This window comes from Gavialis gangeticus, unplaced genomic scaffold (assembly GCF_001723915.1).
Source record: "Gavialis gangeticus isolate Ggan-Ray unplaced genomic scaffold, GavGan_comp1, whole genome shotgun sequence".
NCBI classification, from domain to species: domain Eukaryota; kingdom Metazoa; phylum Chordata; order Crocodylia; family Gavialidae; genus Gavialis; species Gavialis gangeticus.
The window spans coordinates 83,103,198-83,121,896 of NW_017729022.1; the positions used below are offsets into that span (position 1 = coordinate 83,103,198).

The 18,699-nt window shown below is 46.3% G+C and overlaps 1 protein-coding gene across 3 annotated transcripts in view; it reads right to left on the minus strand.

The window, feature by feature from the left end:
- Nucleotides 1-18,699, minus strand: part of SLC6A12 (solute carrier family 6 member 12) — a 69,735-nt gene that overhangs the window by 27,181 nt on the left and 23,855 nt on the right. For all 3 annotated transcript variants that reach the window (XM_019515505.1, XM_019515504.1, XM_019515506.1), the window contains 10 exons: nucleotides 18,208-18,342; nucleotides 17,518-17,658; nucleotides 14,704-14,791; nucleotides 12,879-13,011; nucleotides 10,836-10,970; nucleotides 5,843-5,946; nucleotides 3,666-3,790; nucleotides 3,075-3,187; nucleotides 2,041-2,178; nucleotides 1,147-1,249 (listed from right to left, as the gene is read on the minus strand). In XM_019515505.1, the coding sequence (XP_019371050.1) occupies nucleotides 1,147-1,249; nucleotides 2,041-2,178; nucleotides 3,075-3,187; nucleotides 3,666-3,790; nucleotides 5,843-5,946; nucleotides 10,836-10,970; nucleotides 12,879-13,011; nucleotides 14,704-14,791; nucleotides 17,518-17,658; nucleotides 18,208-18,342 (1,215 nt within the window). The remainder of the gene's footprint in view (nucleotides 1-1,146; nucleotides 1,250-2,040; nucleotides 2,179-3,074; nucleotides 3,188-3,665; nucleotides 3,791-5,842; nucleotides 5,947-10,835; nucleotides 10,971-12,878; nucleotides 13,012-14,703; nucleotides 14,792-17,517; nucleotides 17,659-18,207; nucleotides 18,343-18,699) is intronic.

Consider the following 18,699-nt stretch of genomic DNA (forward strand, 5'->3'; position numbering starts at 1 on the left):
CCATTTTAAAAAATTAAATTTGAGATAAATATAAAAAGGAAAGGTCCATTTAAATCCAATCTGCCTTAATTACATGGCAAGACTAAGTTGTAAGACATCAGTCTCCAATAAATTGTGGCCTTGGGAGACCAAACTACTAGTAATGACCTCAAGCTGCAGCAGAGGAAATTGAGATTGGAGATTAGGGAGACCTTTCTCACTATGAGGGTGGTCAAGCATTGGAACATGCTACCTAGAGAGGTTGTAGAATTTCCAACCCTAGCAATTTTCAAGAGCAGGTTAGACAGACATTTGACTGCTTTAGTCAGGGATGATCTTGCTTTGAGCAGAGGGATGGACTAGATCAGCAGTTCTCAACCTTGTTTGTACAAGGACCCATTTGTAAACACCAGTGGCCAGTCCCGACCCAGTGCCCCTCACTCCTGACCCGCTGCCCCCCATCTCTAGGCCCCAGCCCTGCAGTGTGTGGGATAGAGGGGTGTGCATCAGGCATGGGGGGCCCCAAGAAACCCCTCACAGGCTGGAATTCTGCCAGTTTGCAAGGGAAAAGCCATAGCTTCCCATGTTTTTCTTCTTTAAAGGGGAATCAATTTTTAAAGTTTGCTTGTGACCTTTTCGAGTATTCTTGCAACCCACTTTTGGGTAAAGACCCATAGGTTGAGAAACACTGGGCTAGATGACCTTATGAAGTCTCTTCCAGACCTATTTTCCCATGATCCTATGAGAGCATGTAGCAATAATTTTAGATTAGATAAATTGTGACACTTAAATTGAGAGGGGGAGATACAGAGAGATCACAATAAGTCAGCCATGCAATGCCAGCCACAGGTACTGCTCTATGGATAATCACGCTCTTCTAATGTAAAGAAAGGTCTGTTAGCAAAGCCATACAGCATGCAGGAGACAGATACTCTGAATGAATGAGCAGAAATGCTGGATTCACTTCCATTCTGTAGAGAATCCTAAGAAAAGAAATGAGAAGATCCTTCCTACCTAAGGTGCACTGGGGTTAAGGAATGCCACACACAAATAAATTAGATCAGAAGAGAGGGGGTTATGCAGAATGAGTCTCCCCCAGGACAGATGTGTTTTCATTTTTCACCCCACCCCACCCACAAGCAGTATGGCTCCTTGTGTTCCACTTACCGTATACCCACCCTACACAGATGACTTCAAAAATGGCTAGGAACAGTAGGCAAGTGCCACTGGCAGCATAATAATCAAACAGCTGAAATATGTACATCCCACCCTGTGAGGAAGACAAAGAAAATGTGGGGGATCAGCTAAAGGAAATGTGCAAGAGAAAGTAAGGAGGATGGAGATGGGTCAAGTACAGCAATAGAAGGAGAGAAACAAGGAAACTGCATATACAACACAGGAGAATAGATCTCTCTCTAGTCCTGTCTACACCAGGAGATAAATCATGCTACATAACCAATTCAAGTTCAAAAGTCTACTTGCACATCATAGCCCTGAGGGTTAACAAAATTAAGATATACCAGTTTCTGTACACTATGCCAGCATCGCATCCAGCCACTTTTGGCTCCCCTGCATAAGTGATCAGGTACATATAAAAAAGCTGTCTCGCAGTCAACACAGCTACAATCATGAATTAAGTCCAATACAGGAATTAAATTTAAGCTTTAACCAGATGTCTTAACCACTCTGCACTGCACCTCGCATGCTACATGCCCCCTTGTCCTAAAAGGATTGTTAGGCATAATGCCAGTATCATTTGAGAACCCTTAGCATCATGTTCGCTGTCCTAATTTTTTTTAAAACCAGACTACAAACTATTCTCCCCAGCCACTTTCTAGCACAGTTTCTGGATACCATCTATGCTGATCTTGATCTTTTAGCTAGAGTCACAAGATCTGGAACCAGACACAAATCCTAACTAAGCTCAGGATATTCTTAATCCAGGCACTTCTCTGCATGTGACAAACGTTCCAAGGTTGTGAGAGGCCAATATAGTATTCTCTAAATGGCTTTTGATGGCCGGGATATCTGCCTGCTACCAAAACGCATGGCCCTTCTCACCTCGGTGACCAACATCAGGCCAAGCAGGTAGCATATGACTGCAATGAACAGGATCAGCAGCTCCCGGCGCCCTTTCCTACGGAACACTTCTGGGTACATGTCGACGATCGCTGTCACCAAGCTCTCAACACAGACAAACTGCAAAAAACCTCAGGTTAGAAAACCAACGGTCCCATGTCCTCCCTTTCCCACCTATCTTCTCTCCTTCTTTCATTCTCCCCCTCAGGCAGTGTCTTCTCTTTCTTCATACCTATGGAGTATGACTTGCTTGGATAAGAAACAATAAACCTTCAACAGGGGTTGACAAAACAACACTGCAGCAACGGTGCCTGCGGTTACTCAGAACATACAGCAACTAAGTTATTATAGGGGCACCACTGGAGCAGAGAAACCTACTAACGTGGTCATAAGCCCATACCTCAATATTCTCCCTATTCTAGGAATAAAAGGAATAATACATGGATCCCATAAACAAATAAGGGATTTTAACACACAAGAAGAAACAACTGAGGCAATCCCTATGAGGAAAAAAAAATACAGGCAAGCAAGTACTACTGTGGAGCTAGCTGACTGAAGGGGCAACATATTGTAGCTGGAATCAAGAGGATGGAGAATAAGGAGTGGGCCATCTACATACAGTGATGATCCTGGTTTTCTAATGATTAACATAGACTGTGTCATAAAAGTGCCGGATGCAGGAAGGATGATTTCTCACCCTAGCCAGCTGACTCTGTGGGAAGCACACAGGGAAGCGTGGCTAATGACCAGCCCTTGAGTGTTAGAATGTGAGATGGACAGTACAGAAGCTACAGTTCACTATTGAGGAATAACTGAGAGCATGCCAGCAAAGTGATGCGATGTACTGGCCAGTTGTAAGTACGGTATTACCATTTTGAAGTAACGTGCATGTATGACTGCTCTGAGGCATTTCCCATCAGTGCAAGGTTTATAACCTTCACAGATGTGAAAAGCTCTCACAGATGTGTTTGACACATTGGAGTAAGGTAGGGGTTGGAGAGTGTTATTTACTGTACCTGGCTGTCCAGTCCCAAGAAGATCAGCATAAGGAAAAAGAGGCAGGACCAGAGCTGAGACACTGGCATCATTGTTACAGCCTTTGGATATGCAATGAATGCTAGGCCAGGACCTGCCAACCAGACAGCTGCATGAGTAAGAGGTTTCACAGCCATTCACACACACTACACAAAGCAGTTCAACATGCTGTTTAAAAACTCAACCCATCAAGATCTCCCCTCCCAAAAACATAGCAGGCAGTGATTGTGTCACTGACATACAGCTCACTGACTCAGACAGACTAACTGGGTTTGGAGAAAATAACCAGGGGGTCCAGAACAGTAGGAAATGCAACTTTAGTTGTGGCTGGTGGAAGTAGGAACTTCAGGCTGGCAGAGAATGAAGCAGTGCTTCTGAACGACAGCACCAAAGACTTCTAGGCCAACAGAATATGCAAATAAACAGGGAACAGCAAAGGTTGTTGAGGTTGTAGTACTGGTTCTATGCAACAACACTGATAACTTTATAAATGTGTTTAATAACCAAGTGTGCCGGTTCCTAAAAAACCCACCCAGACTCTTATGGGTTACTTCTGGCCCTGTTGCACATACCTGACTCTGCCACTTCTGAAATGGGCACGCCCTGTTCTTGTGCCATGAAGCCCAACACAGAGAAAATGGCAAAGCCAGCCACAAAGCTGGTGGCGCTGTTCAGAAAACATAGCATGAAGCAGTCCCTGTTGGGGGAAAAACAAGAAAGGACATTGTTTTCCTCTGCAGAAAACACCTTCAGTCACCTTCACCTTTACCACCTTCAGTCACTGCTTCCTACCTGGAACAAAGTGTATGCATGAACTTGATTATATTAACATTCTGCTTTGAATCCTGCAGAGTCCAGCCATCCAGAACTGAATTCAATGGACTACTGCCTTGATCCCTGATAATGCAAGAACTATAGGATTATGTTTGGCTGTAAAAGTGGCAGAGGACAACAATCATGCCTTACGAGTTGAATGCTCAGATGAAATCAGTAGGGTCTCAACCTCATGCAACCAGCTGGAGTTAAAGTATTACAACAGAGCACGGAAAATGAAAGAGAATGAGTTTTAATGAAGGCCTTGTAAAAGTAGCACATGCTCCCCAAAGAGAGAGAGAAGAACCTATGGACCATTTGAATCTGTACCAATCAGCAAGTCTGATAAGTTAAGAGAATGGTCAGCTAACAAGTATTAGCAAAAGCAACACAAATAGCAAAACAATCCATGTATAATGATTACCTTTGTAAAGCCATGGGAAGGTAATGACATGCTGACTTAAAATAGGTGTCATGCCAATTTGAAATAAAAAAAGGGATGTATAATAATTCTGGAAACTATCATCAGGTACTTATATCCCCAAAACAATAAAAGAAAACAATCAAGAGAAAAAGAACATTTGAGCAACGTAGGGCCTGCTCCAAAGGCCACAGAACTGAATAGAAAAACTTGTATTGACTTGAGGTGGAGCTGGGATCACACATCCTAGAAGAAAAGGGAACTAGAAGCATAGGATGAAAAAGAACAAATTGTGCCAGACAAGCCTGATTATTTGTTTCTGATAGGATTAAGGCACAGTACTAGGTGCAGTAAAAGCAACATCACCATGTTTTAGCAAAGCATTTGCTGCAGTAGCTCAAGCTGCCCTCTCCTCTATACCAATTTGAACCTGAAGTGCCCTGTTTATTTGAATTTAAGATGACCCTGAATTTAAGATTACCCCACAATAATTACATTCTACACATAGAAAATTTATAAATTTGTTATAAATATTCCATGTATAGAATTGAAGTACTGGAGGGTCATCTTTAATTCATTCCCCCACCGCTGCAGGAGGGCAGGCATTGGGGGTACAAGTGGTATGGGGAGGTCAAGCAGCTTGCCCCCTGCTTGTGCCTGCCCCCTGCAGCCTTGTGCCCCCCTGCCCCTTTCCTTGGCCTCTGCTTCCCCCTTCCCCTCCTTACCAGCCCCTGTGGCAGCTGTGCAGGCTGTGTGCTGCTGCTACAGGCCAGGCTGGGGCTGGGCTCAGTGCCCCAGGTTGCAGCCAGCCAGGGGGCAGGGCTGGGGGAGAGGGAAGGGAGTAGAGGCTGCATGGGTGAGGAGATGGAGGAAAAGAGACTGCAGGGGGGAGGTGGCAGGGTGCCAGAGTAGCTGGGGAGGCCAGGGGGAAGAATATGAGGGGCAGGCAGCAGCTGTGGCTGCGGCTACAGTCCTGACCCCAGGTAGAGGCTGGAGCCCAAGTCGAAGACACAGCAGCCACCTGCCTCCCTCCCTTCCCCCCAGCCCTGCCCTTGTACATGATTCTAAGACAAGGGGCTTTCCCGCCACCCCATGTCAAATGGAGGGGACCTCATCTTAGAATCAAGTAAATACAGTAATTCCTCTGAGCTGTGGAACTGAATAGCACTCATCCCTAGAGCTCCCACCATTTTGTCTCCAGGATGATTTATCATCTTGCAGTACGCGCTTTAAGTGAATAATGGCACCTCCAGCAACATTCCCTAACACTAGGGTTCAGGTCTGACTTGGACTGAAAGCTGAAACCCAAGCCATTGCTTGCAGTACCCTTTTTTGCCTGAGCAGTCTCCCACCCAGTTGTTGAGCTCTGCTCAGCTTGAAAAAATCTGACAAAAGCGTATCACAAAACAATGCGAGTCCCTGTTTTTGAGGTGGCTCATGCCTGGATTTAACTGCACATTGCTTGAGCTTGCCATCTACACTTCTAGCTGGATATGAGACACAGACTGCTCTTACCTGTAACAGTTGTTAGTATACTTGTTGTAGCTGCCCAAAGCGGTCAGGCACCCTTGGCAGATGGCATAAGAAAAGAAGATCTGAGTGCCTGCATCCATCCACACCTGGAACAGAAAAGGACAGTGATTTACAGCTGTGGCAGATGAAACAAATAGTTCCAAGAATGACAGCTTTTGTGGCAGCGTCCTGTCTAAGGCAGAGAAATCCCCATCCAGCACAAAAAGAAAGAACCCACAAAGTGCAACACAGACTTGGGCAGACCAGGCTGACTAGGGCCAAGTATAAGATTCTTCAGGAAAAGAGAGGGTTTCCTTCTCGTCTCCACTGAATTTTCTCAGCAACCCAGGAAGTAAGGCTTTAAATGGGAAGGAAGGAGAACAATTTCTAAGCTGCAGAGATTTGTTGTATAAACTGTCCTTCACCCAGTAGCCTGATCAAGGGCATACCCTGAAAGTCATTCACACTGCAGATGGCAATGACTCGGACAACACTGAGTGCAAACACCATTCTCTTTTTTTTTTTCCAAAGCTGAAGGACATACACACCATTCACAGAAAGTCTGGGACTGGCATGGGTATGGAGTCACAGAACCATGAATGCCTTACAAGAATCCCCCCAAATGAGTGCCAGGAAAACCTTTACACAACATCATGCTGCCTCATTTCCCACACGTGCAAGACCACGGATAGGCTGGGGGGAGAGCAGGAAAAATGATGCTGGGTTTGGGCATCACACTTCATAGGAGATATGGACACTTTGGAAAGAATCCAGAAAAGAGTAATCAGACTACTTAGAGGTCTAGAAAACACAACATGAAAGGAAAGATGGGAAGAATTTGGATTAAGTTCTGAGAACAGAAGATGGGACCAACCTCTGGGATTTGATGCAAATACAGGAAAAAGCTTGTTTTAAAGAGAAGGTGACCTGTTGTGTTCTGGACTCGCATGGAGACAGGACAAGTACCACAGTACTGGGCTTAGATTCCAACTAGAGGGATTTAAATGGCAAACTGGAAGGAGCTTTCTAATGCTGTGTGTAGTTAAGCACTGGAACACATCACCTAAAGAGACCATGGAGTCTCTGTCACTGGAAGTTTTTGAGTGTGGGTTAGACAAACGCATGCTTGCCTGAGCTGGAATAGACAGGGTGACCCTGCCTTGAGCAACCAGTTGGATCAGATGGCCTCTCATTGGGCCTTCCATCCCTATTTTCCTATAATTTTAAAATATCACCATAGTTTTCATTAACTCAGTTTCTCCTTTCATTCTGGCACCTACTGAAAGTAACAGAATCTGTTTATTATTGGTGTCTGTAGATGTGCAGGGATGCTGCTCCGACATGCTGTAATTACAGACTCGAGTATACTAATTAATGCACTCCAGCAGCTTCTGCATCTCAAGTATTCAGCATCCCCACACTTCAAGATGGTGGGGGGGGAGCTTTAACTAAAGCTCATCAAATGAGCTTCAGTTAAAGTGCCCCCACCACCATTTTGAAGCGCAGGATGCTGAATACATAAAATGCTGTGGGCGCTTTAATTAGAACAGCTTCGAGAGCCACTTTAATTAAAGAGGCTCTTTCCCCACCCAGAGCATGTATAAGATGCCCTTTATTTCTGTTTTCAGCCTCCAACTCCTTCCCATGCCCTTCCCTCCCACCCTGGCCCTTCATATTAATGCCTTGACAGTTCCTTCTCTCACACAGCACCATGCAAGGAGCTATATGACATACACAGAAGCACTGCAGCACATACCTTCCACAGATGGTCCTTATCAGAAGGTTAAAGGGCTCCGAGACAAATCCCAACTAGCATCCACACAGTCCCCTCAGCAAAATCCAGCAGCAGGCATCCAACTGGCTGCAGTTTGGCAAATTTTCAAATACTTACAGTTATCCACAGCTACTAAAATTCACCCTGATGGATAGGGCTCCTGTGCTCTCTCCAATTTATGCCTATATAGATTTCATAGACTTCATAGATTTCATAGACATTAGGGCTGGAAGGGACCTCAGAAGATCAGAGTCCAGTCTCCCCACCCAAAGGGCAGGAAGTCAGCTGGGGTCATAGGATCCCAGCAAGATAAACATTCAATTTGCTCTTGAAGGTGTTCAATGTAGGTGCTTGAACCACCTCCGATGGCAGGCTGTTCCAGACCTTGGGGGCTCGGACAGTAAAGAAATTCTTCCTTATGTCCAGCCTGAAACGGTCTTGCAGGAGTTTATGACCATTTGACCTCGTCATCCCTTGGGGCACTCTGGTGAACAAACATTCCCCCAGATACTGGTGGTCACCCCTGATAAACTTGTAGGTGGCCATCAGATCATCCCTGAGCCTGCACTTTTCCAGGCTAAAGAGCCCCATAGCTCTCAGCCTGTCTTCGTAAGGAACAGAAAAGGACAGTGATTTCCAGCCATGGAAATCAGTCTGTTTTCCTGACCTCTGATCATGCATGTGGCTCTTCTCTGCACTCTCTCAAGCTTCTCCACATCCTTTTTGAATTGTGGGGCCCAAAACTGGACATAGTACCCCAGCTGTGGCCTCACCAAGACCAAGTACAAGGGGAGAATGACATCCCAGGATTTGCTTGAGAAGCATCTATGGATGCAAGCCAGCGTTTTGGTCGCTTTACTAGCCGCAGCATCGCATTGCAGGCTCATGTTCATCTTGTGGTCAATGATGACCCCCAAGTCTCTTTCTTCCAAAGTGCTAGCCAGTGTAGCACTGCCAAGCCTATAAGGTGCAGGTTTTTCCTCCCAAGGTGGAGAACCTTGCATTTTTTGGTGTTAAACACCATCAGATTCTTGCCCACCCATTTGCTGAGCCTGTCTAGGTCAGCCTGGATCGCCCGCCTGTCTTCAGGTGTGGATGCTTTGCCCCAAAGTTTGGTGTCATCAGCAAACTTGACCAGTCCGCTTCTGACTCCAATGTCCACATCATTAATGAAGATGTTGAACAATATGGGTCCAGCGACAGAGCCTTGGGGGACCCCACTGGTCACAGGGCACCATGACCAGTGACCAGGTGCCTATGAGTAGTTATCAACCTTTTTAGCCTCAAGGCACTCTTCATGAGATGCAAGGCACCAATCAGAAAATGTTAATTCTTAGCTTGCACTTGTTTTTAGGTGCAGAAAAAGAATAGCAATTCTTCTTCTGCAAAGAACTGTTTAGAAAGACTGCAACAGATCAGAATGCTTTTGCCACCATGGATTTCTATTTGAAATCTCTGGGTTTATCTTGTTGAATCATGTGTGCACACCTAACAGTGCTGATACTACATAGCATCCTGCATCATCCTCAAAAAGACCTTGTAGCACCCTGGTTGAGAATCACAGGCCTGTACACAGGCCACATGTAGAAGACCTCATGTTTTACCTAGCAAGATGGACCCAAATTCTGCCCCTGGCTCCAGAAGCACTGTAGTGCTACAGACTGGAAATTTCATGCCAGCTTCATTTGCGTTTAAAAAAAAACAGAGGTTAGTAATACATTTATTATGAACAGGAACTAAACATTCTGTTCAGGAACTCCTGTATTGTTGGACAGTGATATTCAATTTATTTCAGGCCATCTCTATGTTTTTAGCGAGCCACCATTTTTAATTTTTTTTAGTACATCAAGAGCACATAACTGCATCTGAAAGTCATCAGGAGAAAGCTGGAGGCTTTGGCAACCAGGTAGGAGCAGCTGGGGTGTTTGTCATCCAGGAAGATGCAGGCAGCGGTTTGGGATTGAGGGGAAAGCACATTTGTTGGATGGTTCTGCTAAAATAATCAGCAGTGAATTAATGAGCAGTGTTGATGTTCACAGGCTCATCTTTAGGCCTCAGGATTGACACCTCATTGGGATGATGGAGGCATTGGGAACAGTGCAGTGACTTTAGCGTCTCACTGAGCTGACTTCCACCTAGGTAGCCGGGGTTCCAGTCTAGCCCGGTACCAATCTAGCCTTGGCAGCCAGAACCTCAGAAAGGGTTAATTTACCCTGCTTTTTAGGCCAGTTCTGCAGCCTGTACTGAGCTCCCTGTTTCTGTGGCTGAGCTTTTACCAGTACCAGGGCAGTGACTACAAGGCCATCCCCTCAGGATGATATAACACTGCTGGGCACATCAACCGTTTTCAAGACTTTGTTCAGTCATAAAGGCTAGAAGCCTAGTGATCTTTTAAAAATCAGAGCAGCAGCTATAGGGCACCAGCTCTGTAGGAAAGAACTGACTTCAATGCCTGTTTTGGAGTTACAAAATTATAGAAAGAGCAGGGCTCAACTGCAATCCCTGCGCATTAACTCTCACACAGGACATGGCGACACTGGCTCTACAACTTTAGAGAAGCGCTGCTTTCAGCCACACTACATCCATCCATTCCCACACTGCATATGTCAACCCCAGGAATAAGGCAGTGAAGGAGCTCAGAGAGCTCCCCACATTGTTGCCCCCAAACATCCCAGAGGCTCAGTTGTCAAGTGTGAAGGAGGCATCCTCAGGGGTGATTCACTTTGAGGCGTGATGCATGCATGGTGGGCATGTATGAAAGCAATGCTTTGGACAGAGCTGGGGAAGCAGTGTAGACATACCCATAGCCATCTACTACACTAGCTCTCTCACACTAGGAGACTGATGTCTCTGAGAAGCTCCAGCCAGGCTGAAAAAAGAGAGGTATTTCTCCTGTTTTCTTTAATCATTTTAACATTCAACAAAAACTGGAATCTGGTGTATTCCAAATATTTAATAGATGTGTCTGCATTTGCCAAGTTCTTCAATGGAATTGACCTAATGATCCATTTGTTTCAAATATGTTGACAAAAAAAATCCACATGTAATGCTTTTAGTGAGACCCCAGTATCTGGTCAGTCCCTTGGTAGAAGGCAGCTAAAACTAGATATAGATAGCAATCAAGGAGGGCCCAATCCTACAAGGTGCTTAGTACCTCCTGTCCCCATCACCACCTTGCTGAGACTGCATGCACCTCATAGGACTGGGTGTTCATTCACTCACCTGTGGGTCCATAAGCCTGGAAACATCTGGATTCAAGTAGAACTTGATCCCCTCCAATGCCCCAGGCAGAGTGACCCCTCGAACAAGCAAGATAATAAGCATCAAGTAGGGAAATGTGGCAGTGAAGTAAACTACCTGGAAGCAAAAGAAATATTAAGGAGAGGGACTGAAAGGGGATGCTGTCACCACATGAATTATACAGTGCAAAAATTCCCTTAACTCTACAGCTAACGGACACATCTGAGATTACTAGGTTGACAAATGGTGGTCTGAAAAAAAGAAAAAAAAAAAAATCACATTTATTTTTCCCTGCTTATACCTAAACTTGATTTGTGGACTTCATGGGACAGAGAATCTACAAACTCCATAGGGTAAGTTGCTAATTGTTCTGTGGCTAATTGCTGTCACCGTTAAAAAATTGCCCCTTATTGCTCTGGTCTTAATTTGTCTAGCTTTAGCTTCCAGCCACTGAATCTCATGAAGCCTTTTCCTGCCAAATTAAAGAGCCCTTAACTGCTGATGAAATATTCTTTCCATGGAGTTGCTCAGGACCCCAATCACCTATGAATCTTCTTTGGTTAGGCTGTGTTTCTCTCATTTCCCACCATAAAGTATGTTTCCTGAACCTTGGATCATTTTTCAATCCTCAACGATTTTTCAAGATCCTTTTAAAAATATGTATATAGACCACACCCTATATATGAGCAGGTTTCTTGTTTTTTTTAAGACAAAATAGGAGGTGGCCACCAACAATTGGGAGCTGAAACCTGGAGTGACTGAGTAAATTTGCATTAAAGGCGAGCAGCTGTGCAGATTCCACAATTCACCAACTAAAATCCAAGCCAGTCAGAGGTCAACAGGAAAAAGATTATAAGTATGAGACTGGGAGACGGCCACAGAGATTCCATGTCTGACTGATACAGGACCTGTTTTGGAATCTGTCTCAACCAGTGCCAGGAGAAGCTGTATGTGCTGGGAGAGGACAGTATAGGTAAGTCAGTAGTTACTCTGAGGAATAAAGGGGTCACCTACCCTTCAAGGATAGTCATACTTCCGCTGGAAATATACAAGATAAATACTTCTTATGTATAACCTACCATCACCACCTACTATGACTTTGATTAGAGCATCCAATCAAACCTACAGAGACTTCTTTGACCCCCTCATCAGATATATTATGCTCACCCTGTTCAGAAATGGAAACAATACCATGTGATTTGTGACTCAACCCAATGTGCCAGCCCAGACCAAATTTTTAATGTCAAATGTGAAACGTTCAAAGCAGCACTCCAACTCTGAGCAATCCACTGAGCTAAACAAAAAAAAGTAACATGGAAAGAGCAGTGGATTATGTAATTACATATAAAGAGGAAGTAATTGCAATAGATTCCCTGAATAGATTATTTGCAGTGGGTTATACACTCAGCTTCATTGTTGATTACCATAGGGTGAGTGGACTTTTGCCAATGAAACTGTTTAGTGTTGCAAAAGGCACCAAACTGCATGGGGTGTAGCATCAATGACTAGGACAGGGGTGGCCAACCTGCAGTATACAGTATGCACCACAAATGGCATGGACAGCCCGCATGTGTGGCAGGCAGCACAGTAGCAGATAGTGCAGGGTGCAGAAAGCAGAACAGTAGATCAGACTGTGGTAGTGGACCACAGTGGCACTTGGGGAAGGGGCAGGGCTTAATTTGTGGCACACCTGCCAAAAAGGCTGACTCCCACTCGATTAGATGATTGTGTATTGCTACTAGCACAAGAGCCTCTTCCCTCATCATGGCGGGTAGCATTAGTCAAAGGACTTTCCTGCTTCTAAACTCTCCTTTTCCTTTCAGTTTGATCTACTTTCTTTGTTTTCCATGCTATGGACCAAACTGAGATTTCAGTTTGTGTGGCCCAGTGCAGTGGTACCCACTCAGATCTGGTTTGGTCCCGTGTTCTGTGTGCCTTGCCTCTTTTCCTCTTCTTTCACAACAAAAGGTTTAGGCTTGAGGGGAGATAGCAGCAGCTAAGAAAGGGGACAGAGTCTGATTTTACCTTGCCTGTGGACTTGACTCCCTTCCAGATGCAGAAGTAGCAAATGATCCATGCAAGCAGGAGGCAGAGCGCCAGCTCCCAGCGCAGGTTACCCAGATTGTGAATACCATCAGTGAGCCCCAAAGCTCGTCTTCTGCCAGTGCAGGGGTGGGGAGAAAAGAAAGTTAGTGTCCAAGACCTGATTCTTCCAACCTGCTCTTTCCAATAGCCCCCCAAATCAGACATTTTCATACATGTCCCATAAAAATGGCTGCCCAGTGCCCTCCCACATCCCTAACGACCCCCAGCCATTCTGCAACCTTCATCTCTATTACACTTCTCTCTGGGATGCTGTTAGCCTGATCCATGTACTTCACCAAGTCCTCTTGTTAGGCTGAGCTTACTAGCTCCCCTAAAACCCTCCACTATGCTGATAGCTCCATTATAGTCCCAGGACTTTGAACTTGTATAGTATAGAAGCCAACTTGCACAGAACCTCTATCCCTTCAGCTTTCTTTCAATCTACGGGCTCCCCTGCTACTCTTCAATATCACTAGTGGTTCCCAGTCACTCCTAGGGCTACTTGGGTTTCTCCAGTCATCCCATATTCTATTCTTAGCATCTCTGATTCCCCTAGACTCCTCCCCCACCCCACAAAAAACCCTTCTGGCCTCTTTGGAAGCTGGCAGTGTTGTTCTGAAATTGCAGACGGTTATTCTAGTGGCATCTGGGGAATCTGCTTGAGGGGCCCAGTAGGCAGGGCACAAGGTGGGGAGCCAGCAGCCTCATGCTGAAGTCCCAACTCTCCAACTCATCTGCCATGGTGCAAATACCTGAGCTTCTCTGCATCTGTTTTCCCATTGGTCAGATGGGTGGGGAGAAAGGGTAGAGGACCCTGGTCACCTTTGTAAGTACTTTGAAAGCTATGGATCATAGAAAAGTAGGGCTGGAGGGAACCTTCAGAGGTCTAGTTCACCACCCTGCCAGAAACAGGATTGTCCCTATCCACACTGTCCTAGACAAATCCACTGTCTAACCTATTAATAAAACTAGTCGACCCTGACAACCCTGACACTGGGTCCATAATACCCTAACCTGTCCAAGATAAGGCAGGGGGTAGAATAGCGCTTCTAGCTTCCTGAGAGCTCCTTGGATAGGGCATGGGGAGGGACAGGGTGTATCTAGGTCTCGTAATGTTCATTCTCTCTAATACCTGGTGCAAAATGATGCCCTTCAGTGCACTCTGATGCATGTCTCCCTCCTGAGTATTTCTCTTAGGCAATAGGCCTGTTTGCCCTGGGGCAATTTCTTGGAATTCATAGGCATGTACTCCAGCAGTGAGGAATCAAAATAAGAGCAGTTTTCCTCAGGAACTGAACAAGAAGCCTTATTAGAATAAGAAAAATAAGCTGCTTTGTCTCTCTCTGCTTTACTGCAGAGCACCTGTTCAGAATCTCCCCTGGCTCCCCTCTTCTAGCTATTCTTCTGAACAAACTGTACCAATATACTTCTACATGAACTGACTGCCTGTGTGCCCCCTAGGTATTACCAGGGACAACCTTACCAAATGGGTACAGGGCCTCTGTACCCACATCTGGAATACTTTACAGTATCTGCCAGGTCAGCAGGGGGATGTGTACATACATGCTTAAGGGTTTCATAGACTCAAGTCAAGCTGCTTCTGTATGTGCCCCACAGCATTTTAATGCATCACATGCCATAGGCCTGGGTTCTGAATCTGAAATGTGGTATTAGCTCATCTTTTCTGTTACAAGAGGCAGCATTCCAGGTATTCGCAATGCCGTGACCTTTGGAGGTAAGTAGGTTCAGAAATGGGGGTACGTACTCCCAGAATTCAATAACTGGGGAGGTAGCGTTGGCTGGTGCTGTCCAGTTCTCTGAACCAGAGGCATTCAGGAAATCCACGCACAGGTCTAACAAAACAGAAAAGCAAGTTTGTCAGCCAGCAGAAATCTCTTGCCTCTCAGCCTGGATGCTCCCACCTCCTCTTCATTCACTGCAACTGCAAACACATCCTTCACTCGCTATTACAAAATGTCACTTTTTCTCCCCTCACCCAGAATCCCAGCCTGGGAACAGCTAGAGGGCTGAAGGAAGAGGCAGATCCCTACTGAATGGAAACCAGATGGCTGTAGAATGCAACTACAGTTATCCAGGATGTTAAGTCTCATTCTTCTCTGCCATCCCCGCACTTTTCCTGGTTCGGCCCCACAAACAGGCACCCCTTCCTCCCCCCCACTGCTTTGCAAGTACACCTCCTCCTCCCTGCTCCCACAGATCCAAAGTGCAAATGATACGTGAAATTCCTAAAATGGGTGGAAGCAGCAGCAGACAATAAATAGTGCCTCATCATTCATTTAGCAAACAATAAGTTAAACAACAGGGGGGCGGGGGAAGACAGAGAGCCTGTCTAGGCTGAACAGCTACAAAATGTTGAGAGAAGTCAGAAAGGAAATTCCCTGCCTTTCTACGGCCCTGCTCGTGGAGTGGTGGGAATCAGACCCCTTTTTTTTGCAAGTGTAGGGAAGACAAGGGAAGGCTGTGAGCGGGCTGAATATGGAGAGGGGGATGTTCAGACATGTCAGAAATGAATCATCTAACACAAGTGAAAGAGGAGAGGAATGGAGCAGATGCCAAAGCTCTCTCCAGCTCTGCTTTCTAGCATACTGCTGGGAAGGGAGCCAGATCAGTATAGTAAAAACAAGGCCAAAAAGGCTGTGAAGAGATAGGCTATAGGCCAACACTGAACCCATTTCACCCTCAACAGGCATTACAGGCACTGAGGCCAGGTTTACTCTGCAAGCTTTTGCCAGCATGGCTACATTGGTCAGGGGTACATGAAGCTGTGATCTCTAACCAGGATAACTGGACTTGCAGTAGCTCCTTGTGTTGAAGCAGTTGCATCAAACAACTGGATTTTTGCCAAATAGGTCATGTTTATCAGGGAGCCTTGAAGAGGAGTGGGGAGTCCAATTATGTTGGACTAATTGATATAGATTACCGTTACATCCACACTTTGGACACTTGACTGCTACATAGACCTGGCCTGAGTAAACACAGGCTGACAAAACAAAGGCAAACTCTTGAGGTGAGCATACATAGAAGCTAACTGAGTCACTTGCAGGTGTGAGGTGTACTTGAGTATAAGAGATAAGAGGCAGTGTCAGCCCTAATGGAAAGTTGTGACAAGGACTCCAGACCAAAGCTGATATGAAAATGGTCTCTCCTCCGGCTGAACAGTTTAATTTTCCAACAAACCCCTCCCTGCCAAACTCAAAATCTTCCCATTCAGCAATGGTGCCTTATGCCCCCAAGTTTTTTCCCAAGGGCCAAGCTCCCTGGTCAGACTTTGCACCCAATGATGCCTCACAGTCTCCCGTCCTGGTGAGCAGAGACACCCAGGCCAAGGTGCAGCATAGGAGATGCTATCCAGCTGGGGAGAATGGGAACATTAGAAAACCAAACTACAATATTAAAGATGAACTGCAGCAAGATATCAGCATTAAAGTAACCGGTTTCTCAGTTTAAATATTGTAGGGTTACCATACGTCCAGGTTTTCCCAGAAATGTCCTCTTTTTGGACCCTTCAATCTCAGTCTGGGCAGTTTTTTGAAATCTGAACCAATGTCCAGGATTCTGCTCCGCTCTGCTGGTGGGAGCAGGAGGAGGGCAACTGGAGGCAGCAGGCGTATGTCTGTCCATTTGCACAAGCACATGGCCAGCAATGCAGTCTGGCAGGGTGGTGGGTGCAGCCCCGGCAGCTGGATGCAGGTAAGTCTGGGGGTGGAGGAGTTGGAGGGCCAGGGCGCGCGTGCATGCGTGCGTGTGTGTTGCAGGGGTGTGTACAAGGGATGAGTGTGTGATGGGAGGTGGATGCCTGCTGACATGGAGGAAAGCATGGTTTCCGGGTGCTTGGGCTGTGGCAGGAAGACACCTACCCCTCCAGTGGGGGAAGGGGATGGGGGGGCAGCAGGGAGCTCAGTGGCCAGGCCAGCAGCATGGGCCAGTGCCTGTGCTCACAGGGCTCAACCAGCTAGGAGAAGCTGCCCAGGGGGGCATGGCCAAGCCACCTGGTGCGGCACTGTAGTCCCAGCTCAGGGTGGGGAGTGCCACAGGCCTCCCTTCATCTTCCCTCCTGCCCGTGCCAGGGCCAGGCTCACTCCGCCTGCACAAATCAGAGCTGCTGTGCTCCAGCCCAGTCAGGACAGGGGCACCTGGGGCCCCCCCTCGGGCAGGGCTGGAGGAGCAGGGGGCTGTGGGTTGGGAGTGAGGGGTACTAGCAGGGTCGGGCGGGGGGAGGAGGGGGAGGGACTGTGGGTCAGGAGTGAGGGGTACCAGCAGGGCTTGGGGTCTGTAGGTCAGGATTGAGGGGCAGAGACAGGGGGCTGCAGGGTGGGAGTGAGGGACACTGGCAGGGCCAGAGAGCTGTGGGTAGGGAGAGCTGTCCCCCTGATAGGGGTTTTTTTGGAACTGGAAATATGGTAACCCTAAATATTGCAAATAAAAAGTATTTTCTCCACATAAAGCAAATGCATCTTGTGCAAAGTTTTGTTTAATTGAAAAAAATCAATTTTGTATGTTGTGGAAAATCCCCAACCCCTGGGTCCTCTTCCCAGGCGCAGATTGACTGGAGCTGTACCTGTGTTCCAAGGATTATTGCAGTTGGACCAGGGTAGCACAGCAGCAAAGGAGCTGAACAGGTAGAAGAGAGCCCAAGACAGAATGACAATGTAGTAGATATTCAGATAGGATTCAATGACTTGTGAGGCATATCCAATTCCTGTGAAGACAAATTAATGGGGAGTTAGGCCATCATTTATAATAGCCCCTAGTATATCAGTCTTTACCCTCAAATAGTGACACGGACCATCCCACTGGAGCAAAGGAGGCAAGGAAAATTAATTAGTTTGCTAGAAAATGCTGAAACATTCATTTCAGAGGAGTATTCTTGGTGAAACAAGAAAAAGAAGGACCTTTTATCAGGTTCAGGCAGGGAAATTGCTGTATGAAACCATGGAGAATTTACAGCTAGCCCCCTCCGGATGATATTTTTCTAGCCTGTGTCAGAGTTCAGAGGCATTTACTTCATCCTCTCTTCCCCTGTTCTTCCTATTTATTAGCTCCACTGTCCTGCTGCACCTTCCCTGAACTGGACGCTACGCTCCATGTCCTGTTCTGTGTTGGTCCAGTGCCCAATACGCGCAAACATTCATCGTTCTTCTGGCAGGAAACAATCAGGACGGAAAGGAAGGGAGCGAGAGGAGAGGAAGGGAAGAAGGATGAGAAGAAGAAGAACTTAAAAGGAAGTGATATCCAGTAATGGACTCACCTTCAAAGATGGGGCAAATCTTCCTCCAGGCAGTGACACCTCCCTGACTGGTGTACTGCCCCAGAGCAGTCTCCAGGAAGAACACAGGAATCCCACACGTAAACAAGAAAATGAGGTAGGGGATGAAGAAAGCACCTGTGGAAAGTGAGGCAGTTAATGATGAAAGGATCTGTACTAAGCTGTACTAATCTGCACTGATCTCCACACCGCCCCCTGCCATTTGGTATGCTAACCAGGGAGGTGGAATATTTCCTCCAGACATGGCTGACCACATAATATAACTGCTCGTCTAAACTAACTGACCCTCTTGGTCTGCAGAGCTATGGAGAGCTTCTAAGAGAACAGGCTCTCCGATTTCTTCTTGCCCTGGAAATACTACCTGCCTCAGGCTATTTTAGCACTTCTGCATCTGGTATTGGCCAGGATCTGGAAGTGCAAAAATTGCTGTGGGGGAAAGGAGAGCTGACCTTTTTTTTTTTTTTTTTTAAAAAA